Source organism: Maniola hyperantus, chromosome 27 (assembly GCF_902806685.2).
Source record: "Maniola hyperantus chromosome 27, iAphHyp1.2, whole genome shotgun sequence".
NCBI classification, from domain to species: Eukaryota; Metazoa; Arthropoda; class Insecta; order Lepidoptera; family Nymphalidae; genus Maniola; species Maniola hyperantus.
Window position 1 is genome coordinate 4,395,255 of NC_048562.1, and position 15,138 is coordinate 4,410,392.

General features: G+C 40.7%; 2 protein-coding genes and 1 long non-coding RNA gene across 6 annotated transcripts in view; 2 read left to right on the forward strand and 1 right to left on the reverse strand.

Annotated features, from left to right (window-relative positions):
* Positions 1 to 15,138, forward strand: part of LOC138404331 (uncharacterized) — a 265,328-nt gene that overhangs the window by 208,362 nt on the left and 41,828 nt on the right. The window lies entirely within an intron of this gene.
* Rbcn-3B (WD repeat-containing protein Rbcn-3B) overlaps positions 1 to 15,138 on the reverse strand; it is a 170,873-nt gene that overhangs the window by 40,760 nt on the left and 114,975 nt on the right. The window lies entirely within an intron of this gene.
* On the forward strand, positions 5,495 to 7,581 carry LOC138404296 (uncharacterized). The gene is made up of 2 exons (XM_069507998.1): positions 5,495 to 5,557; positions 6,727 to 7,581. Exons 1-2 carry the CDS (start codon positions 5,546 to 5,548, stop codon positions 7,414 to 7,416), a joined length of 702 nt encoding a protein of 233 aa, XP_069364099.1. The 5' UTR covers positions 5,495 to 5,545; the 3' UTR covers positions 7,417 to 7,581.

Here is a 15,138-nt window from a genome sequence, read left to right on the forward strand (position 1 = left end):
ACGTCACATCATAATGACGTACTTTTTTTAGTTTTATCGATAATTTTAAAATGGTTATTACACTAAATACTAAAAAAGGACGTGGATTTTACGTATTTTGGAAGACTCTATTTAAAAATCACCGAGAAATAATTTATTTTTGATGTAGTCAAATAATCTAGTTCTCTTACGGATCTCCTCATTTCTGATTTAATCACGTAGAGAAACTCCAAGTATAGCTCTCTCCATCGTCCGCTGAGTGGCTCTGAGTTTTCTTATGAGCCCCATAGTTAGCGCCCATGTCTCGGATCCATATGTCATCACTGGCAACACGCACTGTACGACGACTTTGGTCTTCAAGCACTGAGGAATTTTGGAAGCTTCCTAAACGCTGCCGGTTGTTGGATTCGGCGGCTAACCTCTTTCTCGAAATTGGACCTACCCAACTGGAATGGCGACCTCGCACCAGAAGACGCAGTGCAATGAACCAAAAGCTTAATTTGCTGTAATCCGCTGAAACAGGTCGAATCTGTATGGTGCAACATGCAGCATGCGAAATGCACCGCCCGCCCTTCCACTGCTAAACATGCAGGAAGAAGCAGCCACCAGGCAAACAATACGCACCACCACCACGCAGCACCACACAAATCCCAAACACACTCGACGCACGTTTCGCCCCGACACCGGAGCATCCTCAGATTCAATTGCAAATTGCAAAAATTGCAAGTCAGATTCGACTTGTTTCAGCGGATTACAGCAAATTAAGCTTTTGGTTCATTGCATATCATGGACTTCCGAAAAGTAACGCCTGCTTCTATACAACGGAAGACGCAGTGTTGGAAGACCCCCACTATAGTCAAATACCCAATTATCTAGCTAATTTGCTGCTCTATCAGTCAATCATCAGATCTAACTATACACTGGTGCGCTTTCAACTTGCGTTGGACACATTCACTATCAAGCCGTCCCTATACCTGTTCGCATGCATATTCGCTGGCAACAGTGCATGCATCAAACGCTGTGCTGCACGCAACACGCACGCACTCTCTTGCATATTCTCCCTGGTTTGTGACGCACACGCAACACACGCAACTGTAATACAAATTAACTAGCTTATTCCCACGACTTCGTCCGCGTAGACCACACAAATTTCAAACCCCTGTTTTTCCCTTATAGGGATTGAATTTTCAAAAATCCTTTCTTAGCGGATTTCTACGTCATAATAGCTACCTGCATGCCAAATTTCAGCCCTATCCGTCCAATAGTTTGAGCTGTGCGTTGATAGATCATGTCAGTCAGTCAGTCAGTCACCTTTTCCTTTTATAAATTTAGACTAGCTTATGCTCACGACTTTGTCCGCGACTACACAAAATTCAAACCCCCCCTATTTCACTCCTTAGGGGTTGAACTTTCAAACATCCTTTCTTAGCGGATGCCTACGTCATAATAGCTATCTGCATGCAAAATTTCAGCCCAACCCGTCTAGTAGTTTGAGCCGTGTGTTGATAGATCAGTCAGTCAGTCAGTCACCTTTTCCTTTTATATAATACTAGCTTATGCTCGCGACTTCGTCCGCGTGGACTACAAAATTTCAAAACCCTATTTCACCCCCTTAGGAGTTGAATTTTCAAAAATCCTTTCTTAGCGGATGCCTACGTCATAGCTATCTGCATGCCAAATTTCAGCCCGATCCGTCCAGTAGTTTGAGCTGTGCGTTGATAGATCAGTCAGTCAGTCAGTCAGTCATTCAGTCAGTCAGTCAGTCAGTCAGTCACCTTTTCCTTTTATATATATAGATGACGCATGAGCTATTGAATGGATTGCTTCGGCTGCCTAAGTACATGACATATACTTATACCTCGAAGCAAGTTGAATGCGCATTCAACTTGCTTCGAGGTATAAGTGTAGTTAGACCAGTAGGACGTCTTACATATTATGTAGATGAATATGGATGAATGTTATCGGATAGGTCTCGGAGCCTGTTTGATGGGATGTGATCACACCATGTCTAATCCGCACAGCGCCTATAATTGCATCCTGCGACCTGAATACCTATGAATAAAGTAATCCATACTAATATTATAGATGCAAAAGTGTGTCTGTATGTCTGTCTGCTGTAGTGCAACCGATTTTGATAAAATTTAGTACAGAGTTAGCTTACATCCCGAGGAAGGACATAGGCTACTTTTTATCCCGGAATATCAAAGAGTTCTCACGGGATTTTTAAAACCATAAATCCACTCGGACGAAGTCGCGGGAATCACCTAGTACCTAATAATAAAGCCTCAATAGCTCAACGGTTAAAGAGCTGACTGAAATCCGGAAGGAAGGCGGTTCAAACCCCACCCGTTTGCACTATTGTCGTCCCTACTACTAGCACAAGCTTCACGCTTAATTGGAGGGGAAAGGGGAATGTTAGTCATGATTAACATGGCTAATACATTGATATACTAACTCTAGTCCAGATTAAATAGGCATTTTAGGCTGCATCATCAGTTGCCACCAGGTCTGATTGAAGCCAAGCGCTGGTCTTTTAATTAAATAAATTAAAAAAAAAAAAACAACTTGGGGAAATTTGAGCAGTTTTGCACATTGATTGGCTACTTTAAAGTTCAGGACTAATATTATTATACTTGTAGATTAGTTTTCTACCGTTTGGGTGTTACACTTAGCACTTAAGTTAATACGTTAAACGTACGTCACTTACCCAATTTACTTTATACTTAGTTGAAATTTTGTAATTCACTTTAAATTTGGCAACTTTATAATGTAAGTAAGGAAATAAGCGGTGATGGTTAGGACGACGACCTCCAATTCGGAGGGTTCGGGGGTTCGTTCCAAGCACGCACTTCTAATTTTTCGAAGTCATATGCGTTTTATGCAAATATATGCAACTAGATGATCCCCGCGACCTATGTCCTTCCCCGGGATATAAGCTAACTCTGTACCAAATTTCATCAAAATCGGTTGAACGTTTGGGCCGTGAAAAGATAGCAGACAGACAGACAGACAGACAGACACACTTTCGCATTTATAATATTAGTATGGATTAAATGTAACTTGCTTTAACGGTGAAGAATACATCGCTAGGAAACCTACATATCTAAGACTCCTTCATAATGTTGTGAAGTCTGTCAATCTGCACTTGGCCAAAGTGGTAGACTATGGCCTACGCCTCTCATTCTAAGAGGAGACCCATGTTCACTGTTCAGTTAAGTAGTGAAACGGCGCGTGTCTACGAAATTTCATGGAGTTTGATTGATTCAAATGGCTATTTATTACAGCGATTATAAGTAGGTACTTGAGTCTTTTAAACAAATTATTTGATATAAAAATAGGTACTTAAATCTTTTAAACAACCATAAATTAATGTTTGAGATCTCCCATTTGAGAGTTAAGTGATTTGACAATTTTTCTTTTAATTTTCCAATTTATTACAGAACAAATCAATGGTAATATTCCTAGCTGTGAATTCACTACTAAACGAGTATGTATCTTTGATTTCAACATGGGTGTAGGGAGTAATAATTCTTGGATTTTTCGTCACCTGTAGAATAATATTTGACAGATGTCGATTCAGGATCAAACCGTAGAGTTCCCTACACCAGACAGACAGAGTGAACTAGAGTGAGCTCTAGGTCACTCTGTCAGGACGCTAAATCGCTTGGCGACACGTCTTTGTAGCTAAAACATCACATGTCTAAATACACACAATGTTCAAAGATACTCACAAACTCTACGCATACAAAGCTACGAGTAAAACAGCTTAATAACATTCAAATTAATTCTCCGAGAAGAAAAATTATACTTTCATGAACCAAACACATCAATATTGATGTGTCATATTACATAATTGATATACCAGTGCTTGCGATTACTAGAGCAATTAAAATATGTATAACTAGCTAATGCCCGCGACTTCGTACGCGTGGATTCAGATTTTCAAAAATCCCGTGGGAACTCTTTGATTTTCCGGAATAAAAAATAGCCTATGTCACTCTCCAGGTCTTTAACTATACCCATGCAAAAAAATACGTCGATCCGCTGCTCCGTTGCGACGTGATTGAAGGACAAACCAACAAACCAATAAACCAACAAACAAACACATTTTCGCAATATGGGTACTGATTAAGGACTAAAATCGTACGTTTGATATGACAATTGACACGACAGTTTTTTTTATTTTTATTTTTTATTTATTTATTTATTAGTATGCATGAACACAATTGAAGTTTACACATTGAGTAAATAATATGACGAGTGCGTTCTCAAAATGTGTGCACTATAATCATAAAGTTATTCGGGAGACTTTGTACCCCTTCTTTTATTTGGCTGTAAGGAAAGAAACCTTTGCTTGATGAAAACATCATCTCTACATAGTATAAAATAAAGTCGCTTCCCGCTGTCTGTATGTATGAACGCGTAGATCTTTTAAACTACCCAACGGATTTTAATGCGGTTTTAACCAATAGATAGAGTGATTCAAGAGGAAGGTTTATAGCTATAGTTTAGTTCTCAAAAAATTAGAGATCCCTAGAGAAATTGAAATAATGTGAATTAGGTCGGACAATAATCCTCTCATTTGAGAGTTTCCGAGGCAATGACACCACATTAGATTAGTATCTACATTGCGCCCATGCGAAGCCGGGGCGGGTCGCTAGTTACATGATAATTGAAATAACTGATTCCAATTACTGTCGATCTAAATATGTATCGAATAATAAGTTATTGATAGAGTGATAAGATAATGGAATGGCGACCTCGCACCGAAAGACGCAGCATTGGAAGACCCCCTAGTAGGTGGACGGACGACATCAGACGAGTCGCAAGACCGTGGCGTGTGAAAGTCCCTACAAGAGACCTATGTCCAGCAGTGGACGTCTATCGGTTGATGATGATGATGATAAGTTATTCTGGAGTAAGTACTTACCGAGTATTCTTACAGAATTATACCTTCATATAATAATTTTAGAATTATGTCGTAGTTTAACGATATATTACAAAACGTAAATAACGGGTACGTTTTTTTAAAAATTCATACACAAGTTAGCCCTTGACTGCAATCTCACCTGGTGGTAAGTGAGGCTAGGCTATCACGGCAAGTTCGAGGTGTCACCATCGTATTAATCGTTATCACAATAAACTTCCGATTACTAGATCGACTAAAGTAAGTAGGAAAGGCATTCCGAACCAGTGGTAGATGCATCCGACTATTCGTAAGTACTTGTAAAAGTTTATACGAATAAAAAAGATTTTTTTTTTAAATATGTACATCGAATGATAAGTTATCCGGGAACTTAATACCAAACTTCTTTTATTTAGCTGTTCAGAATTAAGCCTTTGCCTAATAAAAAAAAAAGTAGAAATGTCTGTGACCATGTGGAGCCCGAAATTTGAATTTCGAACACGTTGCTGTCAAAATGACCAGGCTTCCTGCACCCTTCCCGCCCTTGACAGCGACCACTTACTTTTTTCACAGCCGTTCCAAGCAAGCGCTAGTATAAAAGCGCGGGGCGACCAAACAACAGCAATCAGTAGCCCACGAGCAGTCTAACAGAAGTGCACGATGAGATTTCTGGTTAGTTAACCGATAACCATAGTTTAATAGTTAACTTAACCATAGTCAACAATAACATAGTTGTGCAATTGTGAAGTGTTTGTGGAGTTATAAAGCTCAGTCACACCGCCCCCAGTTTGATAAAGCTAGTGTTTTGTGGCGTATTAAAATCGTGTAAACCACGCCTAATTCGGGTCAAATTTTCAGGATACGTGTAGCCCCAGTCTATGTCCTAGTGCTTTGGATTGACTATAGATCTTCTAGCATAGTAAACCTGGTGTTTAATCACGGATTGCTATATATTTCCGAACAAATATTTGGATTTCTCTCTGACCTGTTTCAAATTTCTTCTTCTTTCTACCACATACCCGAAAGATCAGGGTCTATTCTTATCAAACTGTTTAAAATTTCCTAGAAATACCAAAAATCCGGAACTACCTAGTTTGACCTCCGCGTTTATTCTTTGTCTTCTTCCATTCATGATATTTGAGCTAGAACTGCAAATTATTTCTGACCTCTTCATTAAAAATGCCCTCTGACCTACTCCAACCTTCTCTTTGTTCTAACACGTTCTTAGAATTAAAAAAAAACTTATATTATTTATGACCTATTTCGTTGTCCGAACCACCTATGACCTATATTTGAATTGGTATCCGAACTCTTTCAACTTTTTTTTTTTGTTCTTCTTCTGGCTTTACACAGATTAGCCAATGTCAGGTTCTTTCAACTTTTCGACTTTTTTCTTTGTTCTAACCCATTTTTTCGATTAAATTTTTTTTACGCCATACACAAAAAAATCTTACCTCAGTCATGACCTGATTAATTTTTCGGACTATCTTTGACCTATCGTGTTACATAACCACGATCTCCTTATTGTAATTTTTTAACCCAGAAACTTTTAAGACCTTCACGAAATATTCGTTTGTCTTAGCAACCTCTAAGGAACCACAATAGTCTGCTTTAACAACCCATAACCTCCCTTTTCTACACAATAAAAACATTTGAGAGCAAACGAGCAAGCGAGTCACCTAATATTAAATGCTTAGCGCCGCCTATGAACATTTGCAGCACCAGAGGAACCACCAATGCATTGCCAGCTTTTCACGAATTTGTTGACCTGTTTCTTGAATAAGCCCGTGTTCAACAAATTGTATCCCAAAGACTTACTAATTTCCCCCTTTTTTCAACAGATTGTAGCCACCGCCGTCCTCGCCTGCGCAGCAGCAGCACCCTCTTATGGCTTAGCCGGACTTGGCCATGGTGGACTCGGCCTTGCCGGTGGTCTCGCCCTTGGCCACGGAGGTCTGGGCTACGGCGCAGGTTATGGAGTAGCCGCCCCCTTGGCCGTCGGCCACGCCGTCGCCCCCACCATCCCCCCCGGTGACATCCATGGTGCTGCCATCGACGCTCACGTCACCGTCTCCGACCACGCCCGCGCTTCAGTCGACGCTGCCCGTGAATGGCACGACCAGGCTTCCGAAGTCCAGGGCCAGGCTGTCAACGCCGCTGAAGACCACGCCTGGCAATCTGTCAACGCTGTTCAGACCCACCAAGCCCAGATTGACGGAGCCGCCGCTGGTGTCGCTCCCGTGGTAGCTCGTCAATTGGCCGGACATGGCGCGTACGCCGGTGTCGGTCTCGCCGCCGGACACGGTCTCGGTCTCGCCGCCGGACACGGTCTCGGTCTCGCCGCCGGTCACGGCGTCGGTCTCGCCGCCGGACACGGAGCCTGGGCCGCCCCCGGCCTCATCGCCGGAGGTTCCCACTCAGTAGCCACCTCATCCCTATCCCAGACCCACCCAGCTCCCATCGTCCATGCTCCAGTCGCATACGCTTCACATGGAGCCTACGGCGGTCATGGACTCGCGCACGGATGGTAAAAACTGTGATAGGAATAGGCCAAAAAATCTCTTTGTAATACTCAATCTCTATAATAAATAATGAATCGTTCGGAATGTAACTTATATTGTGGATAATGATAAAAAAAATGTACAGATGCAATAGAGGCGAGGATGTGTGTGAATAAACGGACGTAACTTATAAAACCTACTTGTTTCCTTTTTGTCTCTATCTTTGAAATGAAATGAATTTATTTATTGCATATAGGACAACTGTGCCACTTATGACATAATAGCTGATGCTCGCGAGTTCGTTCGCGTGGATTTAGGTTTTTAAAAACCCGTGGGAACTGTTTGATTTTCCGAGATAAAAAGTAGCCTATGTCCTTCCCCGGGATACAAGCTATCTCTGTACCAGATTTCATCAAAATCGGTTTAACGGATGGGCCGTGAAAATCTAGCAGACAGACAGACAGACAGATAGACAGAAACACTTTCGCATTGATAATATTAGTATGGATACGTATAAAAAAATTAAAGATCATTTATTCGTGAGCCTGAGCTACTTCAAATGCTTATCTTTTTGTCAAAAATATTAGCCAAGTTAATCATCCATACTATCCATACTAATATTATAAATGCGAAAGTGTTTCTGTCTGTCTGTCTGTTTGTCTGCTAGCGTTTCACGGCCTATCCGTTCAACCGATTTTGACGAAACTTCGTACAAAGATAGCGTGGATCCCGGGGAAAGACATAGGCTACTTTTTATCCCGGAAAATCAAAGAGTTCGCACGGGATTTTTAAAAACCTAAATCCACACGGGACAAAGCGGGCATCATCCAGTGATTAATATTCCCCTTTCCCCTCCAACTAAAAAAAGCTTGTGCTCAGAGTGGGCCGACCGCCGACCTTTCGGATTCTAGTCTGCTTCTTAACCGTTGAGCTATTGAGACTGTGACTTATCTATTTACTAACTGACACCCACGACTTCATCCGCGTGAAATTAGGTTTTTAAAAAACCCGTGGGACCTCTTTGTTTTTCCGGGATATAAAGTAGCCTATGTCACTCTCCAGGTGACATCTATACCCACACAAAAAAATCACGTCAATCCGTTGCACCGTTGCGACGTGATTGAAGGACAAACCAACAAACAAACACACTTTATTATAAGGGTACTGATTATTCTGAATCTGAACATCTATTAACATAAGTCCTGAACTGTTTTTTTTAGAGCTAAAAACATTCTTTTTTTCTTATTTTGCTTTGTGTGCTACAAACATTTCGCAAAAAACTTGCTTATATTTCTACAAAGAAGGTAATTTTTATATTTTACATTATAAATGAGCTAATGTTTATATTGCGCCATCGAATGCACGAACTTCCCACATAAGCATGGTTCTCAGACCATTAAAATGTCACAATACAAACATAACCTCCATATAACTACTGTATAATGTCAACTTGCCATTTGAGCATGTCTTATGTGTATATATAAAACTAGCTTATGCTCGCCACTTAATCCGCGTGGACTACACAAATTTCAAACCCCTATTTTACTCCTTAGGGGTTGAATTTTCAATAATCCTTTCTTAGCGGATGCCTACGTCATAATAGTGGCGAATGGTGGCAGTTCGCCACCCCTAAATGGGTTATATAGGTTAACCCATTTAGGGATGGCGAACTGCCGCGATTTTCATACCCATATTTTACCCCCTTAGGCTGCCTTTTCACTGGTGTGGGGAAGATAAGGGGCGGAGCGAAGTGAGCGTCTTGACTGACTGATCTATCGACACAGCCTGACCCTCTGGGGTTAGAAACTTGAAATTTTGACAGTAGGCTCCTTTTATAAAGTAGGCGCTCACTAAGAAAGTATTTTTGGAAATTCAAGCCATAAATAGGGGATGAAAGTTGTATGAAAGTCCGACATTTTTCAAGTTATATCTTTTTATAAAAATTGGTATTTGGGCTTTCCGGGAGAAATAATAGAATTTAGGTAAAGGCCTGGAGAGTGACACAGGCTACTTTTATTCCCGGAAAATCAAAGAGTTCCTACGGTATTATCAAAAACCTAGATCCACGCGGACGAAGCCGCGGGCATCTATATATATAAAAGGAAAAGGTGACTGACTGACTGACTGACTGACTGACTGATCTATCAACGCACAGCTCAAACTACTGGACGGATCGGGCTGAAATTTGGCATGCAGATAGCTATTATGACGTAGGCATCCGCTAAGAAAGGATTTTTGAAAATTCAACTCCTAAGGGGGTGAAATAGGGTTTTGAAATTTTGTAGTCCACGCGGACGAAGTCGCGAGCATAAGCTAGTCCTCTAATAAGATACGAGTATATAAATTAAAATAAAAACAATTAAATTTATTCACCTATTACCGAAGCGGAAACGGTATCTTGCCTTGACTGAGTACGCTTAATTAAAAAAAATTAGATCGTATGATTCCGACATTCTAAAAAATCTTTTATTTGTAGAGCAATTTGTACATGTAAAGATTTATCGTGCAAGGATACAAAAAGAGTGATAGCGTAGTGGTTAAGACGTCAGCCTCCTATTCGGAGGACTGGGGTTCGATCCCGGACACGCACCTGTTAATTTTCAGAGTTATGTGCGTTTTAAGTAATTAAATATCACTTACTTTAACGGTGAAGAAAACATCGGGGAAAAATCCCGCAAGCCTGAAAGTTTTCTGTAATGTTCTCAAATGTGTGAAGTCTGCCAATCCGCATTTAGCCAGTGTGGTGAACTATGGCCAAACTCTTCTCATTCTAAGACGCGACCAGTGCTCAGTAGTTAGCCGGCAATGGATTACTGATGATGATGGTATATACAATATATAGATAGCTTCATTATCCCCGAGTGCTAGGCTATAAATTACTAGCTGATGCCCGCGACTTCGTCCGCGTGGAATTAGGTTTTTAAATATCCCGATGGGAACTTTTATTTTCCCGGAAAAAAGTGGCCTATGTCACTCACCAGGTCTTTTTAACCGACTTCAAAAAAGGAGGGGGCTCTCAATTCGTCGGAATCTTTTTTTTTTTTTTATGTATGTTCCCCGATTACTCGAAGACGTCTGGACCGATTTTAAAAATTCTTTTTTATCTATACCCATGCAAAACCACGTCAATCCGTTGCACTGTTGCGACGTGAAACCAACAAACAAACACTTTCGCATTTATAATAAGGGTATTGATATCACGCGGACGAAGTCGCGGGAAAAGCTACTGCACTAATAAATAGGTACGGAAGTAGAAGGAAACCTATACATAAGTAAATTTTTTATTGGTAGCATGACAAAGGATTTAGTTCTATGCCATAAGTCATGTAGATACACTGAAATGAACTTAAAGAGTACGCTGGAAGAGATGTGCCCTACAAAATAACAGTTATTTTTGTGACAATTCGAAGCGCCCCACCGAGCGTTTAATTTTAATTAAAATTGACACTGTGTGAAATGGACTTGTATTTACATATTGGAACTTAAAAAAGCAACTGCTGGGTTTGTTGCCAGCTCTTCTCAGTAGACTTGTGCGACCGCCCTGGCTCAGTGATAAGCACTGTGGTCTTATTAGTGGGAGGTCCCGGGTTCGATTCCTAGCAGGGTTTTGGAGTTTTATAATTTCTAAATTTCTGATCTGGTCTGGTCGGAGGCTTCGGCCGTGGCTAGTTACCATCCGAACGGCAAAGCCAAGCCACCAAGCTATTTAGCGTTCCGGTACGATGCCGTGTAGAAACCATAGGGGCATGGGTTTCATAAAAACTGCCATACCCCTTCCAGGTTAGTCCACTTCCATCTTAGACTGCATCATCACTTACCACCAGGTGAGATTGCAGTCAAGGGCTAACTTGTATCTGAATAAAAAAAATAAAAAAATAGAATCCGAACCGGTGTGGTAGAGTCTTGACATAATCATTAGTAGTACATGCTTTTCTACATGCAATACATAAATTTTCATTTCATGTCGTATCGACACTATTTTGACAGATGTTTCATCGCTAACATTTTATTCCGAGTACGCTTACATGACGCTCACTGCTGCTATCAGCGTCGAAATAGCTAAAATAGAGTTGCTTCAAAAACACGTCGGCAATCGTAGGTCCAGCGCATTTGTATAAAGACAAGAGGTCAGTGCAGTGCCACAAGTCATGTAGATAATAATATATAGGTGATATAGATAATAAATAATTAGCGTATCAAGGTCGCGGTATAGGAGCTTTTTCTCCGTAACCTTGTGGATACAATACAGTTCCCACTGTAGTTTGAACCTGCAAGATAATTGAACTGGTTTACCTTATTTTATTTCTACTAGCATGTGCCTGCGACTTCGTACGCGTAGACTAAACAAATTTCAAACCCCTATTTTACTTCCTTAGGGGTACAATGAACCAAAAGCTTAATCTGTATATATAAAATTCAAAGTCCTGACTGAATGACTGACTGACTGACATATATATCAACGCACAGCGTAAACCGCTGGTCCAATAGTAGAAAGAGTAGGTATCCAATAAGAAAGGATTTTTCGGAATTCTACCAGTAAATGGGTCAAATGGGGGTTCGAAATTTATGTAACTCTCATCGGCGGTGTTCCCACTAGATTACAACATGGGGTTATTCAAGGGGCGGACCAACAAATTCCTAAAAGGCCGGCAACGCATCGGCGGTTCCTCTGGTGCTGCAAATGTTCATGGGCGGCGGTAATCACTTAACATCAGGTGACCCGCCTGCTCGTTTGCTCGCTATATCTATTAAAAAAGATAAATTATGCCCTTCTAAAACTTCTTTTGAAATACGTTTTTAAAATAATCAATAAAAATAAATCTAAATATATAAAAGGAAAAAGTGAGTGTTTGACTGATCTATTTATAGCTCAAATTACTGGACGGATCGGGCTGAAATTTGACATACTTAGATAGCTATTATGACGTAGGAATCCGCTAAGAAAAGATTTTTAAAAATTTAACCCTGAAGGGGGTGAAACAGGGGTTTGAAATTATGTAGTCCACGCGGACGAAGTCGCGAGCATAAGCTAGTTTGCTATAATCCGCTGAAACAGGTCAAATCTGTATGGTGCAACCATCTCCCACTGCTAAACATGCAGGAAGAAACAGCCACCAGGCAAGCAATACGCACCATTACCAAGCAGCACCACACAAATCCCAAATACACTCGACGCACGTTTCGCCCCGACACGGGAGCATCCTCAGGAGATGTACACCTTACAATGCACATTTGGGCGAAACGTGCGACGAGTGTGTTTGGGATAGTAACGCCTGCTTCTATTCAACAATCCTTAGGGTAGGGGTTTCAAAAATCCTTTCTTAGTGGATGTCTATTCTAGAAGATTTATGTGGTGTTCTGTGTTGCTCGCTTTTCCTTTTTCTTTAGTAGTGGGAGGGCGGTGTGTGCATATCGCATGCTGTACGTTGTATCGTACAGATTTGTCTATAAGCTTTGGAGCTTATGTATGCTGGGTATTCTTTTTACTATCACCACTTTATAAAATCACTTAAACTTATTAGAACTAACACAGAGCTGTTAAGCAACTCATTCCCAAGCTTTCTTATCTATATATATAAAAGGAAAAGGTGACTGACTGACTGACTGACTGACTGACTGACTGACTGACTGACTGACTGATCTATCAACGCACAGCTCAAACTACTGGACGGATCGGGCTGAAATTTGGCATGCAGATAGCTATTATGACGTAGGCATCCGCTAAGAAAGGATTTTTGAAAATTCAACTCCTAAGGGGGTGAAATAGGGTTTTGAAATTTTGTAGTCCACGCGGACGAAGTCGCGAGCATAAGCTAGTCTAAATATATAAAAGGAAAAGGTAACTGACTTACTGACTGATCTATCAATGCACAGCTCAAACTACTGGACGGATCGGGCTGAAATTTGGCATGCAGACAGCTATTATGACGTAGGCATCCGCTAAGAAAGGATTTTCGAAAATTCAATCCCTACGGGGGTGAAAAAGGGGTTTGAATTTTGTGTAGTCCACGCGGACGAAGTCGCGAGCATAAGCTAGTATCTGATAAAAGTCATTATGAAATCTTCAAGGAGGTATATCCTTGTAGTTTCTTTTTAACAAAAACCCATCAGATAGCGATTTCAACGATGGCCGCGTCCAGACCGTGTCCGTCGCCTCGTGTCGAAACCCCTAATAGAGAAATAATACCAACATACGCAATACTATGATTGATCGACTCTAGCATTGAACGTAATTGTTGTAGCGTGGCCATCTTACCTCCTAAACTGTTCTGTTGTCTACACTAATATTATAAAGAGGAAAACTTTGTTTGTTTGTTTGTTTGTTTGTTTGTTTGTTTGTTTGTTTGTTTGTTTGTTTGGTTGTACTGAATAGGCTCAAAAACTACTGGACCGATTTTAAAAATTCTTTCACCATTCGAAAGCTACATTATCCACGAGTAACATAGGCTATATTTTATTTTGGAAAAAAATAGGGTTCCGTAAGATATTTGGGTTTTTCGGACACAAGGTGTAAAAAATCAACCAGAAAAGTTACTTATTTTGCGTACGCTGCCTAAACTATAAAAGATAGAACCATAAAATGTTCTAATTAATTGTAGATCTTATAAATATCTACAAAAAAGTCCGCGACACACTATACCCATCTATGTCGAGTGAGGCACAGCAACCATTTTTTTATTTAAAAATCTTGAATTTTTTTTGGACTACATTTAAACGCGTTTATTTTACTCATGCTATTAATCCTTATCAAAATAAATGATTTCATCACTAAGAACAGTTTATGGAGATAATATTTGGTCTTTGAATGATTAAAATTGGACGTTTGGTTTTGAAGTTATGGCGAAATTAAAATATTACGATTTCTGCTGCACGGCCCGTTGCGAAGTGGGCGTCACCAAGGCGGGGGTGCGCGTGCGGGAGGGGAGTTTAGATCTATGAGTAAGGTACCCGCGCGGCTCCCGTAAATGACGCGGTTCGAAAATTCCACCCGAGCGAAGCCGGGGCGGGTCAGCTAGTTGTTCATAAAACGTAAACTTATTGAATGAATGAATGAATGTTTTAATCAAAACAATGCAGGTACAACAAATAGGTTGAAACAATGTCTGATGAGCCTTATACATTTGACCGTTGTAACTGGTGTTTGAATATTACCTTAAATTAAAAACATAAATTTGAGTAAGGATTAAAATATAAGTTAAAAAAATCTTATTACAATGTAAGGGATTATTTGAATGATAACGTCCGCCTTCTTATCGGAGGTCAGGGGTTCGATCCCGGGCACGCACCTCTAACTTTTAGGAGTTATGTGCGTTTTAAGTAATTAAGTATCACTTGATTTAACGGTGAAGGAAAACATCGTGAGGAAACCTGCATGCCTGAGAGTTCTCCATAATGTTCTCAAAGGTGTGTGAAGTCAACCAATCCGCACATGGCCAGCGTGGTAAACTATGGCCAAACACTTCTCACTCTGAGAGGAGACCCGTGCTCTGTAGTGAGCCGGCGATAGGTTGATCATGATGATGATGAACTCTCTACCTATTGCGAAAGTCTCCGGTCCTTCGTACGCAGTGGCATGCACAGTGTTTGAAGCCAGGGTAAGCATTAGTTAGGTAGGAATGTGTTTACTGACAGGTCATAATGAAAAATATGCATTGAGCTATTACAAGTAGGGTAAGCAGTGCATTTATGCCTCTATGACCTGCACGCCACTGCTTCGTAGGTAGTGGTCAGGCCCCCTACTAAGTAAGTATT